Source organism: Suricata suricatta, chromosome 11, assembly GCF_006229205.1.
Source record: "Suricata suricatta isolate VVHF042 chromosome 11, meerkat_22Aug2017_6uvM2_HiC, whole genome shotgun sequence".
Taxonomy (NCBI): Eukaryota; Metazoa; Chordata; class Mammalia; order Carnivora; family Herpestidae; genus Suricata; species Suricata suricatta.
The window spans coordinates 41,464,108-41,487,460 of NC_043710.1; the positions used below are offsets into that span (position 1 = coordinate 41,464,108).

Consider the following 23,353-nt stretch of genomic DNA (forward strand, 5'->3'; position numbering starts at 1 on the left):
TGTCTTGGTATGCAATTCAGTTTTATTGGAGGAAGGTGATGTTAGAAAGGGTTAATACAATAATGTAAGTCCCTCTGAAATGTTTTCTGTATAATTACTAATCTATATAATTTATATAGTCTTTCAGTTGATTCTGCCTTCTAAATTGTAGTTGATGTTTAGAGAACTGTTTAATTTTTTTTTCATACAATTCAAAATTTAATTTCTAGGTATATGGTCTTCTGAGTATTTTCCAGTCTGTTTATGTAGACTCAATCCTCTTAGTCATTAGATTTTATTTATTATTTACAAGATTTTAAATAATATTAAATTGTACTGGTCCTACATATAAATTAGTTTGCCTTTTAATACCCTACATCTATCAACAAAGTATTTAACTTTTAAAAAATGCAAAAAAAGACTTCATAAAGACTGTATGAAAAATCATTGTTTTCAACTCGTTATTTTTTCCCCCCTAGAAACATTTGTGTTTTACTGGAAAGAGCCTGGGCTTAGGGGTCAGATCTTCTGGCTTCAAATCATGGTTCTGTTGATTACAAGCTATGTTATCTTGGACATATTTTAATCTTATTTAAGCTCATTTTCCTAAGTTTGTTGAGACAGATAAAAGTGCTAAGTACTGACTCCAACACATATGAAGTATTTGGACCACCATATGTGCTCAAAAAAATGTATATAGAATCTGAATCTATATTTCTTTAGTTTTTCAAATTTCATTATTTATCTTTTTAAATTGGATTTGATTTTCTACTGCTTACATATCCGTGGAGATGGTTTTTAAGTTTGGGCAGTTAACATTGTAACTAAACTGGCAGCAACTCAGCTATGGCTCAAATACTGCTGAAGTCTAGAGCAGTTCCATCTGGTATATCCATTGCTGTGGCTACCTATCTCCAACTATTCTGGGAGCTAACAATTTAGACAGAGTTGGTTATGAGTACATTTCAACTTTATTGAGCACAAAATAAGTGGTAGGCACCATAGTTAGTATCTGTGCTTTGTCACAGAGATGAATATGACAGAGTCAACAGTCAGGAGGGACCCATCTTGGCCTATCATTTACTCTTCCTCCCCACCACTTTTCTCAATAGAATTATGAGTAGTGTTAAGATTCTTATCTAATTCACAGCAATTGTTTTAAACCTGGGTGGGAAGCCAACAGAGTCCCTCCGGGAGGATGTACTTGAGATCTGTGTGTTTGCAGAGCCCGCTAGTCTGCAATTCCTCGGGGACTACTGGTGTTATAACACCTTTTACAAGCAAAGTTCTTTTTAAGTATCACTCTTAAATGCAACAATTGCAATCATCTTCTTGTTGCCTCTTCAGATGTTTGTCCCTTCAAAAGGTGGCATCTGGCGCTACTGAGGTTATTTTCCAGCATTACCACACTGACTGTGGCATTCTATTCCCTAGGAGGTTCAGATATTAATATATATTTTTTCCTTCTTGTCTCTGGATCACATGTCTAGCTTTTGCCTTCAAGTTAAAAAATTAAAAATCCTTATTTATTCATGTCACAATTATAAAATGATAAGTGTTTTAAAGTTGCATTAGAAAATGATTTTTATAAATTTGCTTTAAAATTCCATTTGGAACCTGCAATTATTGTATGACGTGATCCTAACTCTTTTAAAACCTCGAATGATGCTTTCCTATGCATTGGTAAGAGAATGTCCCAGTATGAAAATAGGACATCCTATTTGTGAATAAACTGATCTTTGTTTATAGGCTGAACAAACGTACAGTGACTTTTAATGTAACTTTGAAAAAATAAGCCTTGAAAATGTTTAAAAATATTTTGTTCATGTTTACTTTAGCATTTGAAAATTACCTGTGATGGGACCTCCTTGACAACTTCTGGACTGAGGTTTTAATCGTCTTCCTTTCTTTCTTTGGTATTCCTTAATGTTTATGCCCTGAATATTATGGATTTTACATGAGAAACATTAGATAGCATCAAAAAAGCCCCCTGAATGTAATGTGTTTTTATGGTAAGATAATGATAGCACCTTTGTACCCAGAAATCATTGTTAAAGTCAGAATTGAGAACAAAAAGAACTTGCTATTTATCCAACTGTATTCAGCTATTAAAGAACAATCAAAGACACAGCAATTTCAAAATCAATATGAAATTTCCATGTCCCTTCTACAAACTCATAATTTAAGTCTGTAATGGTGGAATCTGTATTACTGGCCTACTCTCTGATCAGATACTCGGTACAGTTATTTGGGAATCTGTGACGTATCTGTGATTCTGAAAAAACACAAATAAGCAATCTCCTTTAGTTGTTGTTCAGTTTTGTTTTAATTTAAAGTTTTCAGCATACCTTCTGATTTCAAAATCTTAGCACTAACAACAGCCAGGTCCACTGGGATGTCCTGATACCTACAGACAAAACAGGGGAAAAAAAAAGATGGCCTGGACTGGGCTATCTAGATTGCTGATCAAGTAATTAGGGGCAGACCTGAGGTGGGGGATTTGAGGAGGAATCTAAAAGGTCGCTAAAAGCCAGAGAATGAATGTGTTGGGGAAAACTAAAATTCCAATATTTGAGAGTTCAGGGCTACTCACATTGGCATTCAAACATAGGAATCCAGGTGGGGAGGCCTCAGCACCAGGAGTTTAGAATTTGGAAGAAATAAGATTAGATGAAGAAAAAGAGAAAGTATGGGAGTGAGAAATTCGATTAGTAATGAAAAGCAACTACAAAGTAGGTATGTATGTCTTACGCTGAAAAGTCAACAGAGCTAAGTGCTGGTGAGTTGAGCTATCTTAAAGAACAAAAGATGTCATATATCCTTCCCTAGGTATATTCTTTGATTTTAGTAAGGACCTCTGGAAACATTATATTAAAACACACACAGACACACACACACACACACACACACACACACACACAAATCTAAAAAACAAACCTCAGATAGAATTTCAGCTATTTTGTCTGGGTGCAATTGTTTTTAGAAGGTGGAGCATTTAGGAGTACTATTCTCCATTTATCATAGGGTTAAGAGGGCAAACTTTGCCACCAAATTGCCTGATTTTGAATCTTAGACGTATGATTTAATAGCTTTGGACTTGGGCAAATTGCTTGACCTTTTTATGCTTCAGTTTCCTTATCTTTTCTTGTTTTAATTTTTTTTTTTTAATTTTTGAGAGACGGAGAGAATGTGAGCAGGGGAGGGTCAGAGAGAGAGGGAGACACAGAATCTGAAACAGGTTCCAGGCTCTGAGCTAGCTGTCAGCACAGAGCCCGACTTGGGATTCGAACCCACGAACTGCGAGATCATGGCCTGAGCCAAAGCCAGACGCTTAACCGACTGAGCCACCCAGGCGCCCCTGGTTTCCTTAACTTTAACATGGATAGCACTATGACCCACTGCATAGGATTGTTTTGAGGAATAAACGAATAAATATATAGAAAGCTCTTTCTAAGATATTGTTTAAGAGGCAATTGCTACATAAGTTTAAGCAATCATTATTGTATAATCAGGCATATTGGGCTAGGGAAAGGATTCCCTTGACTTATACTAGGCAAGTTGTAAATATTAGAAACGGGCAAGGATGTGGTGTGTTTAAACAGGCAACTGTTCTAAGCCTTAGTTGTATCAGAGAGGTTCCTCAGCCCTTACTAGGAACACTTCCTACACTTCTCCGGGTAACTTCCTCTTGGCTAGCACCTGACCATCTCAGCTGGCAGCCACACCGCACCCTAAGGCAGCAGCACACTTGATATGTGCAAATATTTGAGTGTATTTGTCAGACTTTCATAGGTGTTGTAAATTTTGTATCTGGGATGTTTTGTATCTGGTCTGCAAAATCTTTGTATTTGGATTTGGAACCAGGAGGCCATATACGTTGAGGAGAAAGGGTTTGGGTATAAAACGTAGCAGGGGACCTTGACTGCCAGGCAGGGTGCTAATTTCCTGAGTAACTTGAGGCATATCACTTAAATCAAGATCTATTTTTACATTTATAAGTTGTCAAAGTTCAATTTACTCACCTCGTTGGTTCTCTAATTGCCTAGCCTAGCTTTTAAAATTACTTTGTAAATAAAGCCTTATTAAGAATTTGAGCATTTCTAAGCCTTACGTGGGATTAAAATTCTGCATCCCTTAGAGCGTACTCCTAACTTTTAGAAATTCCCCAATATTCTAACTCTGATTGTAAGGGAAAATACCTCCTCCTTCACCTCCAGACTTCCTTGAATTAGGAATCAGAAGACCTGAATTCATATCCAATCACATGATCTCCGATAAAGTTTCTTTACTTTTCTTCTATGAGATGAAAGTAACAATGCAACATTTAGGATGAGGATTAAGTAAAATAACACATATAATCTCTTAAGACAATACTTTGTTAAATAAGGTCTATTTGTCTTCATCTTTCCTGTTTCCTAATTCTGATAGAACTTCTTGAGAAAGAGCCAATTCTATATTCAGCAATATTGAAACAACTTATTTTATTGTTTTTTTTCTAAAAGACCAAAGAATTCCATGTTTCTGAGAGGCCAGGTATTACAATTTTTATGTGTAAATTATAGAGATGTAGCCATTGCCCAGTTACCATCCATAGAGAATAGTGATGTAAAGGCAGCCTGTCTTCTACTGAGGGAGGGATGTTTCAGGATACCTTCATTTCCGGATCCCAAAGAATGGGCTAATAAAGCACAACGGACTGAAGGCCCAGCTGTGAGGTTAGGAGCCTAGATGGCAGAATTCCATGGATTGTTCTTGCTCTTTTGGGATCTGCAACATGAATAGACCTCAGTTGATCCAGGAATAGACTTCCTTTTGCAGCTAGAGAGAGAGGAAGCTGAAGGAGAGGTGAGTGTGCCTGGAATAGGGGAGTTTGATCTTAATTTAGAGAGTTCCTGGATATTCTTGTTTGTATACAGTAGATTTTAATAACATTTTAAATGAGAGTTGTTTACATTTAAGGAAGGAAATTCTCATACATTTGGCGGGAAAAAACAAAAACAAAAACAGTCTGTACCTCACTTAGTCCATGAGCCACATTTCCTGTGTAGTGGTCCCTAAGTGATTCCTAAGAGCACAATTGCCGCATTTATTAAACTTTTATTTACTAAGGAATGGACAGTAGCATATGGGAGCAATGACAATAGCTGACTGATGAGAAAACAAAGAAATTCCAGTATTTTGCTGTTTTGAAAAAAGTCATTCAGAATTTAGTCATATTGGTTCAGCTGTTGTAACCAAAGACTGATAAGATAATAGAGGTCTTTGTGATGGTTTTGTACTGAAATCCTTTATCTTTATGATGCACTGGGGCCCTTTAGAGTGGAAAGCTTTTCAAACTGCTGTTGGATTCAGAACTCAAATTAGCTGCTGGGACACGGGGACAGGGGCTCCTTTCTCAGGCAGTCACCACAAAGTAACTTTTATCAGGGGACCTTCTGATAGCTTGTTAGTTTCTTCAGCTTACCCTATTTATTTTTTTGTTGACTTTTTGCTGCCCTATTTTGTGACATTTAAAAGAAGGCTATATCAAAAAAGGCCAATGCTAAATGATGGACTGTGCTTGTGAAGTGGGGACATCACAGCCCATCTGATGTGTGAGGAGGCTGCGGCATGAGCACAGCAGTTTAACCAGGTTACCTGTGAGCAGAGGAGATCAAATGCAGCTTTCTTTTATGACCAGCATTGTATTTTGGCTTTCTTCTCAAACAATGTCCATTTGAAAAAAAAAAATTAGAACTAACCAGGGAATTCACTTGTAAGAGCTCTTCTTTTCAGCTTAATTTAAAAATCTTTCTGGATTGTTGGCTGAATCCTTTGGTTGATGCTGCTTTGAAATTACTGCTTAAGTGCTTTAATCTTTCTAGGATTGATGTGGAGAAGTGTGTCTCCATCAGAACTCCACTCCAATGTCACTCTCCACCGTTCCGAATGCAGACACTTTTAGTTCAGGTTTCTTGTAATTTCACTGTTAAGTCTTATTAAGCTTATTACAGTAATGTGTGATTCAATGACCGAGCATGTTTAGGTGGAAGTCTTATTTTAAATTCTCTGGGACACATTTCTAGAGAATGCTACTTGTTAAGACTAGTATTATTTGGCTTGGTAAACATTGTGTTTTAACACCATTTCCCTTCGTTTCATAAGAGCGAAGACATAAAAACAATGCGGAGAAATTCACAAAATTTAATTTGGCCAACTCTGTGAGTGAGTCTCTCCGTTCCTTCTTTTAGTCTGACTCTTTTCCCACTGCTGTGCTTGTTTCTGGGTTTTCTTATTAGAAAAACTTAGTTATCACCACATATGTCTAGTTCCAGGGAACAGCTATAAAGAGAGCGACCTGTGTGAAATGTTTATATTGTAAAAGTCCTAGGTCTGAGAATATTGTAAGGAGGGTGAGGCAAATCTCTATCTAGTAAAGTGCTCTTCAAGATGCCTGCCTTGTCCAGATGTTGAGTCCTCTGTGACTTCCCAATACCCAGTCTTATTTCTAGCATCTAGGCTATAACTGTGGGTGAAATTACTAGCAGAGTGTGGTGCTCATTCTGTGAGCTGATGTAAAAAAAAAAAAAGAGAGACTGTAAATTTTAAACCTGATTCTAATATTTAATTTTTAATTATATAACACAAAGTGATTTATCCAAATTACCTTTTATTTTACCCAAGTTCTCATCAATTTTCAATTTCTTTGTAGGTTTTTGGGCCTATGGACAGGTGGTTATAGTTGGTAAAGTTTAAAAAAATAGTCTGTTAGTTCATTTTTTTTCAAGTTCTGCAGATTATGACCAAAAAGGGCTAGAGGGCTGATTTTAAAACTGTTATAGCGAAAGATTGTATTTGAAAACTTTTGATGAGGGAAATTGCTGCCATATTTACATTTTGAAAAGTGTTTCCTTATTTACACATTATTGGCTTCCTATTGAGACTCAAAATTTTAAGTACAACTGGTAAAGAATTCAATGGATCAAACTCAGTAAATCTGAAGTCACTGGAATAAAGGCCCCTAAGAAAAAAAAATGTGTCAATTTTAAAGGTCTTTCCTAACTGAAGACCATTTTGTGATAGAGCCAAAGGTTAATAAAATCAGTAGTGAATGTAGCAATTTTACAGATAAGCTATTCACAACAAGTGTAGTTACTTGAATAAAAAGCTAATTCAGTTCTAAAATGCCACATGCAGTAGCAGTGAATAGCTGCTTTTAGGTGCTTTCTGGAGGAGGATAAAATACAGAATCACGGCACTCTTCTCTTCCAGCGTCCCTGGCTGCCTGTAAATTGCTGTGAATGGGGCTGTGGGCTGACAGGCTCTATTAAGACAAACTGCCTTTCTCATCGGAGAGATAAAATAAATCAGGTGTTTAGTCAAATTAAAATACTTCAGCTGGAGCAGGCCCTGGGGAGCACTGATCCACCTGACTAATCTGAGAGAAACTCAAGACAGATGTGGTTTGGGGATAAAGACGACCCCATGGAAAAAAAAACCTGCCGCACTGTCTTTGGAGTTGGAGAATAGAGGCGGTTTATGGCAGAATGTCAGGCACATACTGTGTGTGATACTGGATAGAAGCAGGCACACTGACTCGTAGAGAAGCTGTGTGCTGGAGCTTTCTTGCTGGCTCCCTCTTTGCAGTTTATGAAACTACCTCCATTTTTGTGGGGGAGACACTATTTTCCAGCAGTACTTTTTAAAGATTTTAAGATAGCCTGAAGGATGTGAAACAGACGATAGGCAGTTTCTGATGACCTCTGCTGGCCTGGCCAGAGCCTCTAGATCTGACCTTCCTTATTTCCAAGTTGATTTTATCGCAACTGAAAACATAATTCAAGACAAAACTTTTTACATAGAGTTAAACTACCTCATAAGAGGTTTTTATTGGTCTTTTGCCTTTAGCATAGCTGGACAGTATTTAGGTTGCCTCACTATACTCCCTAAATTGTCTACTTTTTCAACTCTGACAGTTATACAGATCTTCCTCTTCTTATGATGGAGTTACATCTGGATGAACCCATTTTAAGTTGAAAATATCAAGTTCAAAATGCATTTAATACACCTAATCCACCTACCATAGCCTAGCCTAACTTGAGTGTGCTCAGAACACTTACGTTAGCTTACAGTTGGGCAAAATCATCTAACATTAAGTCTATTTTATAAAAAAAAGTATTGAATATTTCATACAATTTATTGCATATCATACAGAAAGTGAAAAACAGAATGTATTGGTGCAGTACGGTTGAACTGAGCCAGTTGTTTGCCCTCCTGATTGTGTGGCTGAGCGAGAGCTGCGGGTCTCTGCACTGCCCGGCACCTGCAGAGGTTTCCTCCCTGCGTTACTGCCTGAGTATCACTATGACAGCGTCATGAAGTAAGAAAGGTTGAGCCATTTTAAGTCTGTAGTTTTTTTCCATAGCAAAGTTACACATTCAATTAAACTAGTATTTTTTTAGGTTTATTTATTTATTTTGAGAGAGAGCTAGTTGGGGAGGGGCAGCGGGGGCGGGGGGAGAGAATACAAAGCAGGCTCCACACTGTCACACAGAGCCTTATATGGGGCTTGAACACATCAGCTGTGAGATCAATGACCTGAGCTGAAGTCAGACGCATCACAGACTGAGCCACCCAGGCTTCCCCTAAACTAGTATTTTTTGAGACAAAATAACTTGTGTTCACAGGTTGGCTTATTAATGTGATTCAGATTCGATGTTATTTTTAGTACATCAGTATCACCATTTGTTGTTAATTAAAAGAGAAAAATCTAGCACTACAAGTTTTAAATATCTAGGTTTAAATCACTATATGTAACCAAATACAATGGACATAGAACAGAAAATGGTATGCATGCACCCTCAGAGAGTGTCAGTTTTGTAGGGTGTAAATTGATTTCTCCTTAATTTCTCTCTCTCTCTATATATATATGTACACACACACATATATAAATATATACATGTATATATGCATGTATTTATATTTATGTGTGTGTGTATATATAAATTCCCCATTGAGGGGGAATTTTAGATTTGTTTTGCCACTATATTTCATTCCAACTGCATGCATTATGACACTAATCTCTACTCAAAATATATATATGTGCTCTTCAAATTTAAGGAAAAGATAGCAATAGTCTTATATGAATGCCTAAATTTTCTAAAAATATTGCTCTCTGGTGTGCTTTTTAAAAAATTATTTACATGTCACTGAATTTTTACAATTAAACAACTTGAATACCATACTGATTTGTAAAAAGATTGGTTAAAAGTATTATTCTATAAATCCAGATATACATACCTATTAGCATTGGAAGCACCAATGAATGCATTTATTTAAAAAAATTTTTTTAATAGTTTATTGTCACATTGGTTTCCAAATGACTCCCAGTGCTCTTCCCCACAAGTGCCCTCCTCCATTACTACCACCTCTCCCCCTCCCCCCTCTCTCCCCCTTCCCCTTGTGCTGATGCATAGGATCACCAATGCATTTATAGACCTTTGGCTTCACCTTGAACCGAAGTCATGTATACATTATCCTCAGCTTCTCTGTTTTCTGTATAGAGGAGGAAGGGGACTATATTAAAGATTGTTAAAACAATCTAGAAGGAGAAAAGAAAACCTTATAGATTTTCCTGGGGAACGTAAATACCAGATCCAACTCTTGTGTTGGCCCTTACCCAAAATTTCCTATGATTGCTTCTCTTTTTTTAACTAAGAATTGTAGTGCAGTAACTTTCCCAGTATCCAATAAGTCTTCTCTTAACTCACCTCACATAGAAAAGTATAATAAGAAAATATCAAGGAGATCAGAATATTGCCAAAAAATATATGCAATAAAATGTGCATTTATCCAATTATTTATTCTTACAGTTTTCCAAACTGTTTCCCACACCATAGGTAGAATGACCACATCATTCATCCCATATTTAGAATACTGTAGTGATTTTGAAATATTCTTAGGATAAGTATGAAGTTTATCAAGCATGGTCAATTAGGAGCTGAATGGTGTGAACTTTACTGCCCCTGTATCTCATCTGGTACTCTGTTCCCCTTATTTCTCCCTGCTCAAGTTTTATTACCTTCTTTCAACTTGTGGAACACACTGGAACTCCCCTCCCTTCCTCCAGGGCTTTTTGCTTATGTTATTTCTCCTGAAAAGCTTCTTGGTCACCCTCAACTCTTTGACTACTTAACTCTATTCATTTTCCTGTTAATTTGTTACTTTTTCAATCTATCTTTCTTACAACGGGGCCTCCTAAACTTGATTAACTTCCCACCAAATATCTGTCATTTTGTAATTCTTGTTTAGTTTTAGTTTACATTTATATGTGTGATTGCTTGATCAAGGTTCCCTACTCTCATGCACTATGTAGTCCAAAGTACACGAGAGTAGGGAATCCTATCCGCTTTTCCTTTCCATAGTATCAGTATTCTTTCATATATAGTTGCCATTCAGAAAGTTTTTTTAAGTTAGAAATGAATAAAATAAGTAAGTGAATATATATTATACTTTGTTGTCTTCTCCTTCATATATATATTAGCATATGCACTGATTGAGCTTGTTGTACTTTTGAAGAAATTTTATGATTCCTGCTGGGAACTTGCTTTTGTATTTTAATGTTTCTGGATCATGACTTTTTTTTTTTTTACCAAGCTGAAATTCCTATTGCTGAAATAAAAACTCATTAAAAAAGTCAATTCCAGTAGCTAGAAAGAATGGTTGAATACAATTTATCAATTTATCAATTGAATATTTTCTAACATGATCTCATGATTATTTTTCTTTTAGTTTTGATTTTAGGCCATCTTTCAGCTCAGTGAATCTTTAAGCGTATGGAATATTAACTGATTGTTTCTTTATTTTTTAAGGACTTAAATTGATATTACAAACCCTAAGGTAGTCCCAACTGTCATAACTTCTCTGCTGACATCAGTCTTACCTTCTGGGAATCATATACTAGTAAGCACTAGCCAGCATCCTCTGAAGGTTCCCTTTGTCCTTGGGGCCACTCAGAAAATAAGACGACTCCTAACTGAAATATTTTTAGTTTCTCAGATTGTCCTGGTGCTTTCTTAGCAGGGCTGGGGTGGGGGGGGAGGCGCATAAGGAGATTGGAAGTCTGCTCTTCCACACACACTCAGATCGGCAATCTTTGTCCCCTTTGACAGCTGGTGGCATCTTTCTGAAAAGCTTTCAAATCATAGATCATTTCTTCATAATGAAACCTGTGTGGCTCAAATACAGTGGGTTGAAATTCTTATCTTATGCTGTGGTAAATGCTCTAATTTAGATTCACAAAAGGATTCTGTACCCTTTACTTAAGAGAGCTGTGCAATTTGCCCATAAAGACTGTTCAGCACCGGTAGTGCGTACTGTAAGTGTTCAGCAACATCATATTCATTAAACAGCACCTCCTTATGCATAACCTTTTCAACCTCCAACATGTTTTTTTCCCTTTGAAGAATGACAAATGACAAAGGGGTGAGAGACCCCCTCCAAGCAACATTGTTGCCTTTAAGGATTAACTTGAAAACTTTAGCTTGATCCCTTCATAGGGGGGAAAACATCAGATGCAATCCTACCTTACCTGAGGCAAGGCAGTTTTTTTTCTCTCTGTAGAACTCATTCCAAGGCCAAGAGAACAACTCCTAACTTCTAAGCTTCAGAGACATGTCTTTGCACAGTAGAAAAGTTTCATGAGAGCAGTGATTGGAAAATTCCTTAACTAATGCTTATTAAGCACCTACTATGTCTTAGATCCTGTGTTAGTCACTGTGTTAGATAACTAATGTCATAGAATATTAATACAACCCATGGTTTCTAATCTTTGGTACTAAATATCATGGGTTTTTTTAGATTGATCAGATAGATTTGCTGGGGGTAAGTGGGGGGTGAGGGGGAGTATGGTTAAAGGGCGAGAATGGGGATAGTTCTGCTTTTTGTTTTGTTTTGTTCTGTTTTAAAGAGCCAGAGGGAAGAGTGTGAATTTATTAGCAATGATACTTTTTCTTGGCAGGGGCAGTGACTAACTCTGGTGTTCATTCCATTGATACTCTGTAGTGTTCCTATACTCCGGTAACCTTCAATTACTGTCCCAGATGGTTAAGTGTCTTAAGGTAGTCCCTTTCTAAATCCACCCTCCGCTTTTCCCAAATTCATTCAGGCTTTTCTCAAACTTGTGAGAAATCTTCTCACTTCCATTTTAGGTACACCTGAGAGCCTGGCAGAGAAGGAACGGCAGCTCTCTACTATGATTACCCAGCTGATCAGTTTACGGGAGCAGCTCCTGGCAGCGCATGATGAACAGAAAAAACTGGCAGCCTCACAAATTGAGAAACAACGGCAGCAAATGGACCTTGCTCGCCAACAGCAAGAACAGGTGAGCCCTGCAAAAGGAGCTGATGAACTGGAGAGGTGGAATGTGCCAAGCTCAGCGAGTAATCACACTGATTGTTTTGTCATAAGCATTCCTAAAAAAAAAAAAAGAAGAAGAAGAAGAAGAAAAGAAGAAAGAGAAGGAAGGAAATGAAGAAGCCTTCTGGAAATCCGGGGGCTTTAGGAATACTAAGGGCATATGTGGAGGACAAAGAAAGGCATCATAGCAACTGGGCATAACTGAAGTGATAACGTTATTCCACAACATTTGGATTTGATTAATTACTTGGGGACTCATTCACATAGGCATCACGTGCAATCCTAGTGTAGCTTAACCAGGAGTAAATTGCTTCTCTCTTGGCCTACTCTTCTCATCCAGAAAAGGAAGGTCCTGGTCTAGAGAAACGTTAAAGATCTTTAAGCTTACTGGCCCCATGATTTTCTCTGACATTAAAGCTAAGGTGACCATAGGCCTCAGTTTTCCCAGAATAGCCCTGGCTAATGCCTGTTTTCCAGAATAATTATTAATAACCCCTATTCCACTTGCAAAAGTTGTCCTGGTTTGAATGATAAATTACATGGTCACTCTATTTATTGCATAGGTAAATCATTGAAAACAAATTAGCACATGGCCCCTCTAAGAATTTGATTTCATTGATTTAGAAGTGAGAAAGAAGAAAAAAAAATGAAAAGCTTAAGTGTATATCTTTTTTAAAAAAATCACTTTCCCAAACGTTTTTCCTGTCTCATAAGAGTACATTAATCTAACAACAATGATCCTATAGAGTAGTCCCTGAAGCTTTAGATCAGACGGACCCAAATTAATGTGCAGTTTTTAGAAATCTGACATTATTACTGGAATTATCTTTTCAGTTAAATGTATTTTATAGGGGTATATAGAGCAATATATGCTCTGTTGATTTTAATGAGTTGTGACGTCTGGTATTTTATATGCTTGAATATTTGCCCACATGTAGGAATATGGACTCAGCCCCTAATGGAAAATAACATAAAGGAACACTGTAAAAAATCAGAAGTTAGAATGTCATTTAGCCATCCAGAGATGACACAGTAATTAACTATTGACACTTGTGAATAAGCTAGCACAAATTAATCTTGACACATTTGCAGACGAGTGATATCTTACAGTGAACACTTTGTAATTATATTTCAAAATGAAAATTAAATGACACTTAAAACTAGGTTGTCATGCTCAATGAAGCGAGCATGTAGCTCAACCGATTGGCAAATAAAATTCAGAATTTGAGCCACATGGTGCTTATGTACCATACTTCACTGTGTCAAACCCATACGTCTAGAGTGGATGATAGTAATTGCACTGTGGTGTTTTGGATGCATTTCTATGCAGCACTTTATCATTTAGGAGGGACCATCAATATTAGATGCCTAGTAGTGTTTCACTGGCTTGCTAAGAGGAAATAAATATTCAGAGGGTCCTGCATCTATACCTAGAGTTGCCAAGTGAGTTGCCCATTTCTATTTGAATAGTGACAAGCAGACTGGGCCTTTCCAGTCTAACTACATACTGTTTCTATTTTGTTTATAAAGCTTTGAAGGGTAGTAGTCCCATTTCTCAAACTCTAGCCCATGATGGGGGCAGCTTTATCATGAGTTCCAGTATGAGCCAGTCATTACCAGAAACCACAAAGCAACATTTTGGAGTAGACTGCTATTTTTTGTTATCTTAGGCTCAGTGAAAAGTGATTTGGGTGTTTTCCTCAGTTCTAGGCTGAAGCCCCAAAAAGACTCAAGAAATATACAGCTGAAGCCTGATCCACCTTCATTTTTACTTCTAAGATTGCCCATTTTACTTCTAATATTGCCCACAATATTGACTTTTGGAAATAGAAGAAATAAGAATGAAAAAGTTGTAACTCTTACCTATAGGCACTATGAAACCAAGGCCTTCTAAGTAATCTGTGGACACTTCTCTGTCTAGCTTCTTACATTGGCAGTGAGTGTGTTCTCATAAGGGGTATGGGCTTCCGCTTTTGAGGCAACAAACAGCCTGATGCCTAACTCATATTTTATAGTAACACCATTATGTGAAAGGAATTGCTTGCTCTTCTGAGGGGCAGATTTGGATCCTCCATACGGCCTGCTTAAAGTGGTTAATATTTCTTTATATAGAACAGATTATGTGTTAACATGTTGAATTTGATTTTGGACAAAGGAAGGAAATGTAAAACTCGTATATGGAACCTGACCTTTAAAATGAACATATTACCCTCAAAAGTATAAATGGGTGAATATTGAATTTTCTAAAAAATGCTTTGTATGTGTGATATCAACAAGAAAAAAAGAAAGGTTTCTGAGTTTTTGCTGGTTTTTTTTTTTTTTTGGCACTCCCTTGACAATATTTGTAAGTTTTATCAGTTCTGAAAATCTTCTCTTCAGAAAAGGTTTCACCAAAGTAGACCACGTTATAAGTAATAGAAAGTTCTTTCCTGTCTTTGCTTACAGATTTTACTTTTTAACATCCAAATTAAGCTCTTGAGAAAATGTAGCCAGAGTTTTCCTGTCTTTTTTGTCCAAAGATCAGATTTCAAAATTCCGATTATTTCCAGACGGCCATTGCAGATATGGATGAACTGCTCACAAAGGTCATACAAGGCGTCCTGTTCATCTACAGAGAGAGATTTAAGGGCTAAGCAGAGAGGTGGCACCTGTTTGAAATTTTTCATTTTCTCCAACTTACCAAGTCTGCCTCTTTCATTTTATAGGAACTGTTTCATATAGAAGTACAGTAAAGCATTCTTGCAATTCCAAGAGAGATAACCTGGGGTAATGGCAAAGGTGCAAACATTTCACTTGAACTTAACGAAACTTTATTTCTGATAGATTGCAAGACAACAGCAGCAACTTCTGCAGCAGCAGCACAAAATTAATCTCCTCCAGCAACAGATCCAGGTCAGTGTATTTTATTACTCTCAGCTGATTATACTTAGTTACTTTCCTCCTTGAAAACAGAATTGAAAATGCTTCAGATGTGCCCCTCTCTTGTTCACAGCACCAACAGGGCTGTTCCTCAAGGAGGTTGTACACAATTGTATAAGTGGATGTAGGAAACGTGGACCACGTGGTGGTCTAAGCGTTCTTTTCTGATGTGACTCGTAAACAGAAAAAACCTTATCTCCTCTTCCTTCTGCATTTTGCCTAACGCAACCCAGCTGAAACCTAAGTGGTTTCAAAGGTAGCACACCCATGCTATTTTTATTGCCACAAACCACTTTCCACTTTGTATTTTACCATCTTAATAGTATCACAGGGAGAAGCTTACACTTACTTGCTTGTTAGGACTCTCTGAGTAGGTCAGTTATGAGAAGAGTCTTATGACCTGGGAAAAGATTGATAATGATTAATTTTTTCTTTAAGAAATAGTAACTGCATTTCTGCTAGGTGCTGGGGGGAGTGTGAAGATCAATGAATAATTATGTGCCTTCAAGGAACTTATAATCTAGAAAGGAAGAAAAACGTGTTCCCAAATAATTTAACACAATTTAAAAATTCCCCTTTTCTGTTGTGGCACTGTAACACAAATGCATAAATAATGATCACGGTGGTCTGGGAAGGGATTCTGATTTCTGGCATTCCTTTAGATACTTGATGGTTAATTTAATAGCTCTCTGAGATCAGTAAAAGAAGTGGCCTCCACTTTCAAATAGGAACATAGGTACATCCACTTATACAATAAGTATGACTTCTAGAAAGCCATAGAATAAGGAACTGTTTGGTGATTAATCTTCAGGAACACTTATCCCAAATTTGTGTGTACCCAGCACAGCCTCTGTGGATTCTCTTGATTGCTGTGGATATTTTCTTTTTTCTTTTTTAAGTTTTATTTATTTTGAGAGACAGAGAGAACAGAGGAGGGTCAGAAAGAGTGGGAGAGAGAGAATCCCAGGCAGGCTCTGAGCTGTCAGCATTGGGCTTCAACTCACGAACCATGAGATCATGCCCTGAGCTGAAACCGAGTCAGACGCTTAACCAACTGAGCCAGCTGCGGGTATTTTCTAACTTCTGGGATCTGTGATTCAGCCTAGTTGGGGCAGTATATTGTGATTTATATTATTCCTTTGCTTGAGTTTAATATTATACCTTCCTGTATTTTTTTATGTTTTATTTATTTTTGAAAGAGAAAGAGAGAGAGAGAGGGAGGGAGAGAAGAAATGGGACAGAGAGAGAGGGAGGCACAGAATCCAAAGCAGGCACTAGGTTCTGAGCTGTCAGTGCAGAACCCGATGCGGAGCTCGAACCAACAAACCGTGAGATCATGACCTGAGCCAAAGTCTGATGCTTAACCAACTGAGCCACCCAGGTACCCCATATATCTTACTGTATTAAAAAAAAATCATTCACATAATGTTCTAGCTTACTCATCTACTCTTTCTTTGGTGAAAGCCAGTGGTGTTAAATTAGAGCCTTGCTTCATTTATTAATCATACTTGGTGTTTCATTTAAAGTACCAGTTTGGTGCCTGAAGAAGTACTTATACTTCATTTGGCATTTTGTCCAGCTCTCTTCACTCGAAGGTTTTAACCAGTGTTTTTGTTGTTGTTGTTTAATTAGTTCTGATTCTATCTTCCATACCCAAGTCTGTATGCTTCAAAATAGAGTCCAAATACAGGGAAGATGGAATGTCTCTGGCATTTTTGACAGCTTTTACAATGAAATCTCAGAATAATTTCTTATCCTGATACCTCTTTTATGACTCATGCTGAGATCCTTAATTAAATAACTGTCCAGGTGTTCCTTGGTTCTGCCCTTATTAGAATTTTCAGTGTAGCTCCTACTGCTGAGGTCAAGATTTTTAGCCTGTGGTTTCCTACATTTTTCTCTAGATTCCTCTCTAAGAACTCAGTAGGTGTTAAATAACCTGATCATTTACTTCTCTCTGTTTCTCCTATTTGTAAAGCAGGAATGGAAGAAGTTTCCTGAGATGTTCCCTTTATCGGTTACTTAATGTTTTTGCTACATCTTCATTACTTACTTATTTATTTATTTTGAATGTATTTCACTTCTTAGTCCACTGGTGTTTGTATCAAGTGGCTGTCTTAATTGATGTTTGTTTTGTGGTGCTGAGGATGTCAGATGAATAGCAACCAAATAAGCTCAGAGCATCTTTATGAAATAGCATTTATTGATAAGATGATTTTAGTTGTAACTTTACTACATGAAATTGATGTCTTCTTCAGGAAACTATAGAATATGATTTAAAATATTATTCATCAGACTGTTTAATTTGAGAAGACAGGAAAATTGTTTTGGGGGGTTTCTAATAGAAGTTTAATTGCGAATATTTCTCGTTGTTTAAATTTTTAAAAATTGAAGCTAATCAGCACTTGATCTCAGCTGTGTAAATTATAAAATCAGACAGAGATTCAAAGTGTCAGAGTTGCCTTCATTTTAGAAATACAGGAATCTTTGTAATAAGAATTTATATTTTAAAAAATAACAGGAAGCAATAACCTGCGTTTATAGCTCATTCTGTCCTGAGCTACTGCAGTGACTACTGCATATCTTGTCTGTGTTTATCTTATCAGTATGAGACCATTCAAAGAATTTTTCAAATGCTTAAAAACACTCCTTACACAAAACATATTTATATCTGACACTTATGAAGTAGGTATTTGATATTCAGACTTCCAGGTTTTTGGGGGGGAAGGGGAATGGGTTAACTATTTTTCAAATATGGTTTTTAAGATATAGACAGGATTAAATTTAGGAGAGGTTATTGGTGGGGGTAATTTTAGTATGGTTTTTTGAGCAAAATATGAGATTTCAGAGATGCTGCACACATTTTTCTATCATGAAAGAAACATTCTCCTGTTTGAAAACAAAACAGAACAAAGAGTAAAATAAGGTGAGTACGAACTTCCCCTTCTGAACATGAATGTACACGGAGACCATCTGAGCACGTTTGACCCTCTTTCTTATTTTTAAATTTGAGTCCTAGAACCTGTTAGCTAACAAAGTCAGTGAGATTAAGCCATGGCAATTGGTTATGGATCATGAGTATCAGCTGGTTACATTCAAGATTGCTCTGTACTTCTAGTTCAGAATACTGACTTGTGAATCAGTACTGTTGTTTTGGAATTTGCAAACTGCAGTAGAAAAAAAAGGAGGAGTGTCTAACCTCTTGTAATAACCACACACCAACACATCTGGGCCTATTATATACAATGGAAACAAATGAAAACCTGAATGGTTTGCACAAATTGAGATCAGGATTTTTCCTTAGAGATAGGAAAAAGACATGGTGAAGATAGCATTGTAAGTGTCCTCATGCTTATTTTATGTGCAATCATTCAAAACTTACATGTGTAGTTAAAAACCATTTCATTTATATATTTTTTCTTTCCTAAATATTATTTTTAACATAATTTTGCCTTGGTAAATTCTAACTAAAGTTTCACATAGATACACTTAAGACCATGTAAACCACGTTTAGAAAGTAAGATGAGTGACTTTGTGAATCAATGTTTTTATTTTTTTCACGAGTCAATTTTTGCCATTAAAAAATCAGGTTAATAACTTTAAATGATTATTAAAATGATTTAATATTAACAGATCTTTTAGGAGGCTGTTTGCTTAGTGAATTCAAATCCCTCTGTTTGTGCTTTGGGGAAAATGGTGATTCCTCTAATTTGTTTCATATTAAGTAATTCCCCCGATATAGAGCCCAGAAAAAGTTAGACATTTTTGATACTTCCAGGACAGAAATAGCACAGTTTTCATCAAGTGTATGGAAAGCCAAACCAGTAGATAGTGGAATACGGACCATTGGAATTGGGGGTGTTGGTTCTCATCCTTTAATTCCAAAGTCTCCTTGACCCCCACCATTGCACTAGAGTATCTTAGTCTTTTGTAGCATTTTATTTATTATGAGTTATGTTGACCAGTAAACAAAATTCACTTTTAATTATTGGACACATCAAAGCATATTTGCAGTATTTTAATCAACCAGTACATATAAGTCTATACGCAAAGGAGAAAATAGGTTATAAATTTTGCTTTCTTGATCCACTTGTATACTTATTTATACAACCTCAATTGACCATGTCATGGTTTTTGTGTCTAGAGAGGTTATTCTTCATGGGTACAACACACCACATCCTTCGGTTTCAATAGGACATTACTAGGAAACATTTTGTTGCTAAAATTTAATCTTTGGAGGACAGTTTAGCTCATGAAAATATCTTGGTGAGAAGCTTACTTTTTTAGACATTGAATGGTGCGATCCCATTATTTGTTGTCTCTTCAAACCCCAATTTTAGAGTTATTCAAATGGCTTACTTGTATTGTGTGCGCCACAGGCAGTGTCGTCTCCTCACATCACTGATGGAACAACAGTGGTCTCCTAACAATGGACTGGCTGGTTGGGGTCTTATTTGGGCATTTGGCTTCCTGGGTCAGGGTCAATGATTTAGTAAATTCATACACATATGCCTTTTTAAGTAAATTGTGAAACTTGAAATTCTTAGCTTTTTGTTAATCTTTATGATTAATGTATAATATTCATTGCCCTTTTCTCATCATTTAATACATACATTAGATGGCAAATTCCATCTGTGGAAGGCCTGAACTAAATGTCATTGCTGCTGCCTTGCACATAATCTTTGTCTCATCAGAAAGTTGTCCCGTTTAAATGTGGTTATACATGCTGCTTACTTACAAAACCAAGTATTTGTCTCTTCACTGAAGTGTTACTCCATTCTTGACTATTTTTTCATACATAGTAGTTTCCATTTTGATTATAATATATTCCTGTGTGCTCTTTATGTTTTGTGTGTCTCTGTGTGTTTGTCATGGGAGAGCACCGTTGGATATGCGCTCTTCTTCCTGTCTGGTAACCAGAAGAGATGCTAATGTTATAAGAAAGGAGGTGATTGTTCTTAACCATTAGATGGAATAATTTGAGATGGACTTCCACCTTTTAAAGAGATAAACCTTGCCTTTTGTTTCCTTCAATATGATTAACTACAGGCATTTTGGGTATCTGCTGAGCAGAATAAGGACTACCTTTTTATGTGAAGTAGTTGTCTAAAGATCAGAAATAATTACTTTGTACATTAGCCTTCATGGCCTGTATGACCTGGTTAATTAATTTTTTGCTGGGATAATAATAAAAGATATATATTTGAAGATATGCTTCATCATTAAATATCTAAGTGACCTCTAATTTAAGAGCTGGACCTTGGCATTTATTGTCTTTTGGAGATGGCTAAAAGAGCCAACATAAGGCTTATGAAAGTCAGGAGCCCTCTGGGCTCACGTAGTCCCTCTGTCTTATGTTGTATCTTTTTGTTAATTGTAGTTAGCATTGACAAACAAAAAGCAATTACAGTGCTCCTGTTTTGTCTCCAGCCAATAGACCTTTTCTTGTGTTATTGATCAGGTAACGAATCTCCTTCCAACAGCCTCTGAACAGGACTAAATAAACCCACTGGAAGTAATTTGATACTACTATTGGCACTGTACGTGTATCTGATACTCTCTTGCAAAGAAATGAGAGTTATAAACAAAGCTTAGAAGTCTAGGATTAGCCCCCAGCTTCAGCAAGCCCTTAAAATATTTTGTAATTCTATCCTCAATCATGAATTAGCCAGGAAAAACAGACCCTTTCTCCTCTATTTCTCTGCTGTATGCTGTTTTTAATTGCCCACAGGCAGGCTGTTGTGATCTTCTTTGGAAGTTTAAAACCAAGATAAAAATGCAAATCTAATTATTTCTTTTATGTAATCTAATTAACTTTTTAAGTAATGATAGATGCTCCATAGCTTGCTTCAAACATTCTAATAATGAAGTTTCTGAATTATAAAGAATAGGTAAAGCTGCTATAATTCATGAAAGGCAAGGGCTTTCACAGCTAAAAATGTGAATTCTCTGTGGATTAGAAACTCCGTGTTAACCATGCTAGACTGTGTGTTAAAGTTGGAATGGATCTAAAAATAAGAAGTGATACTTGTCCAGATCCTATGAGCTACTATATGGAGTTATTAATCAGCTTGTTGCCTGTTTTCTAAATGTGGCCTATGGCAAAGATCTTTCAGCAGACCAGAACCTGAATCTCAATGCTTCCCAGGTACTATGCTTTGGTTTTTCTCACCCCTTCTAGGTGACACTCCCTTCTCTATTTTATCTTCAGATGCTTTTCTCAGACTCCAATCCCCACCCAGCTCTCTCTCTCTCTAACTTCCAATACTAAAAATTCTGGGAAACCAAGGTCCTTGCTGCTTTCTGGCATTAATGAAAAAGGGAGAGTATATTACCTCTTCAGAGGCAGGAGAGTAGCAGAGTGGTAGGTGAGCCCAGTGGTGCCAGCATGTGGCATTACGTAATAGTGAGTCAATCCCATGACGAAAAGGTGGCTCTCTTCTATTTTTTTCTTGATCTCTCTGATTACATTGAGGGCTCAGTTTAGTTTTAGTCTTTAATACCTTTCTAGGATGTGCTAATCTCTCTCTGTCTTTCCTACAGAAAGAGAGAGCATATTAGGCTCAGAATCTTTGGAGGAAATAGTATTGAACTACAAATAAAAGGAAATAAAATTAAAATAAAACTTTGATTTTCATATTTACCTGGTTATCTTATATTTATGACAAGAGATTTTAGTTTTCTATTTGAGGTAATGATATAAAGCTTCCTTTTGAAATAAATGTATTTAAGCCAAAATACATCACTTTAAATAGAAACTGTAAGCAAATAAAGTACTTGGGTATGGCAAAAATGATGAAGGTAGTTCTTCAATAATAAATTTTGGGAAACCTTTGAAAGAGCGCTACCCTAAGAGTTGCTAAATAATCCCCCTCCCCCCGGTTTCCATGTTAGTAGAAGGTTAAACTTGGAGACATCATCTAGAGTCCTCAGGCTTCTCATTCACCCATGGGGGGAGGGTCGGTGGCTATTCCTGGTGGCCAACAATATCATGAGTTTATCATTAAGCTATACTTAAAAATTAACCTTGACATTATGTTGGTTTTTCTTCCTTTGGAATTAAAACGCCTTTTCTTCTTATGAAATAAGGTGATAATAGATAGCATGCACTTTCTTTGGTTTCCAGTGGTTTATTTGGTGAAGTAAGACATTCCCTGATACATTTATATGTTCCCAGTTTTGTTTTCCTTTGAAATTTCTTTGCAACTCTTTCTTCAGTCCAAATCCTTTAATTTTCGCAAGGAAGCTGAAACCGCAGACTAGTACGAGCTTAAAAAGCTAAATATTGTCAGGGCTGTGAGTGGGACCCAACTTTCTTGACAACATTTCAGGTTGTGTCTCAGTTTATCCTTTCTGTGACTTGAATAAATCTTAGTGCACTTTAATTTCCTAGTTTGTAAAATGTAGGTAGTAATACCTAATATCTAACATCTCATTACATTCTCTCTGTCCCTAAACAGAAAAAAAAAAATGAAGATTTGCCATTAGAACCAGGTTATACCCCAGAGCTACTACAACTGTGGATGCATACCCACAAGGAAAGAGATAAAAAGGACATAATTGGAATCTTTCTGTAGTGTAGTATGAAAGGTATTCATGGCCAAGTGACTCTTTCGGTATTTACATATAAACTTTTTAGATAGTTAATTATTTTACTCTCCAAGGGCTTTAAAGTGATAAGTCTTTATATTGAAGGTCAAGATTTTTAATGTTAATACTTTTCTTTACAGCTACCTTCTCCAGCAGATAAAAGTGAGTGACAGCATTTGATGCCATTGGTTCTCAATCTGGGTTGTCCCTTGCAATCACTCGGAAGCCTTTTAAAAATACTAATGCCTGGGTTCCATATCAGAGATTCTGATTTAATTGGTCTGGGGTACAATCCTAATAGAAGATTGTTAAAAAACTCTCTAGATGATGCTGGAGGGCAATCAAGATTGAGAAATACAGCTTTATACAGTGTAATGCAGATTAAATGATTAAATGTGAACTCTAAGTTATTTGGACCATCTACCTACTTACCTATCTAACATCTATCTATCTATATCTATATCATCTA

At 36.6% G+C, this 23,353-nt stretch overlaps 1 protein-coding gene across 5 annotated transcripts in view; it reads left to right on the forward strand.

Annotated features, from left to right (window-relative positions):
• SOX6 (SRY-box transcription factor 6) overlaps positions 1 to 23,353 on the forward strand; it is a 372,948-nt gene that overhangs the window by 148,345 nt on the left and 201,250 nt on the right. For all 5 annotated transcript variants that reach the window (XM_029957189.1, XM_029957193.1, XM_029957194.1 and 2 more), the window contains exons 4-5: positions 12,168 to 12,340; positions 15,199 to 15,267. In XM_029957189.1, the coding sequence (XP_029813049.1) occupies positions 12,168 to 12,340; positions 15,199 to 15,267 (242 nt within the window). The remainder of the gene's footprint in view (positions 1 to 12,167; positions 12,341 to 15,198; positions 15,268 to 23,353) is intronic.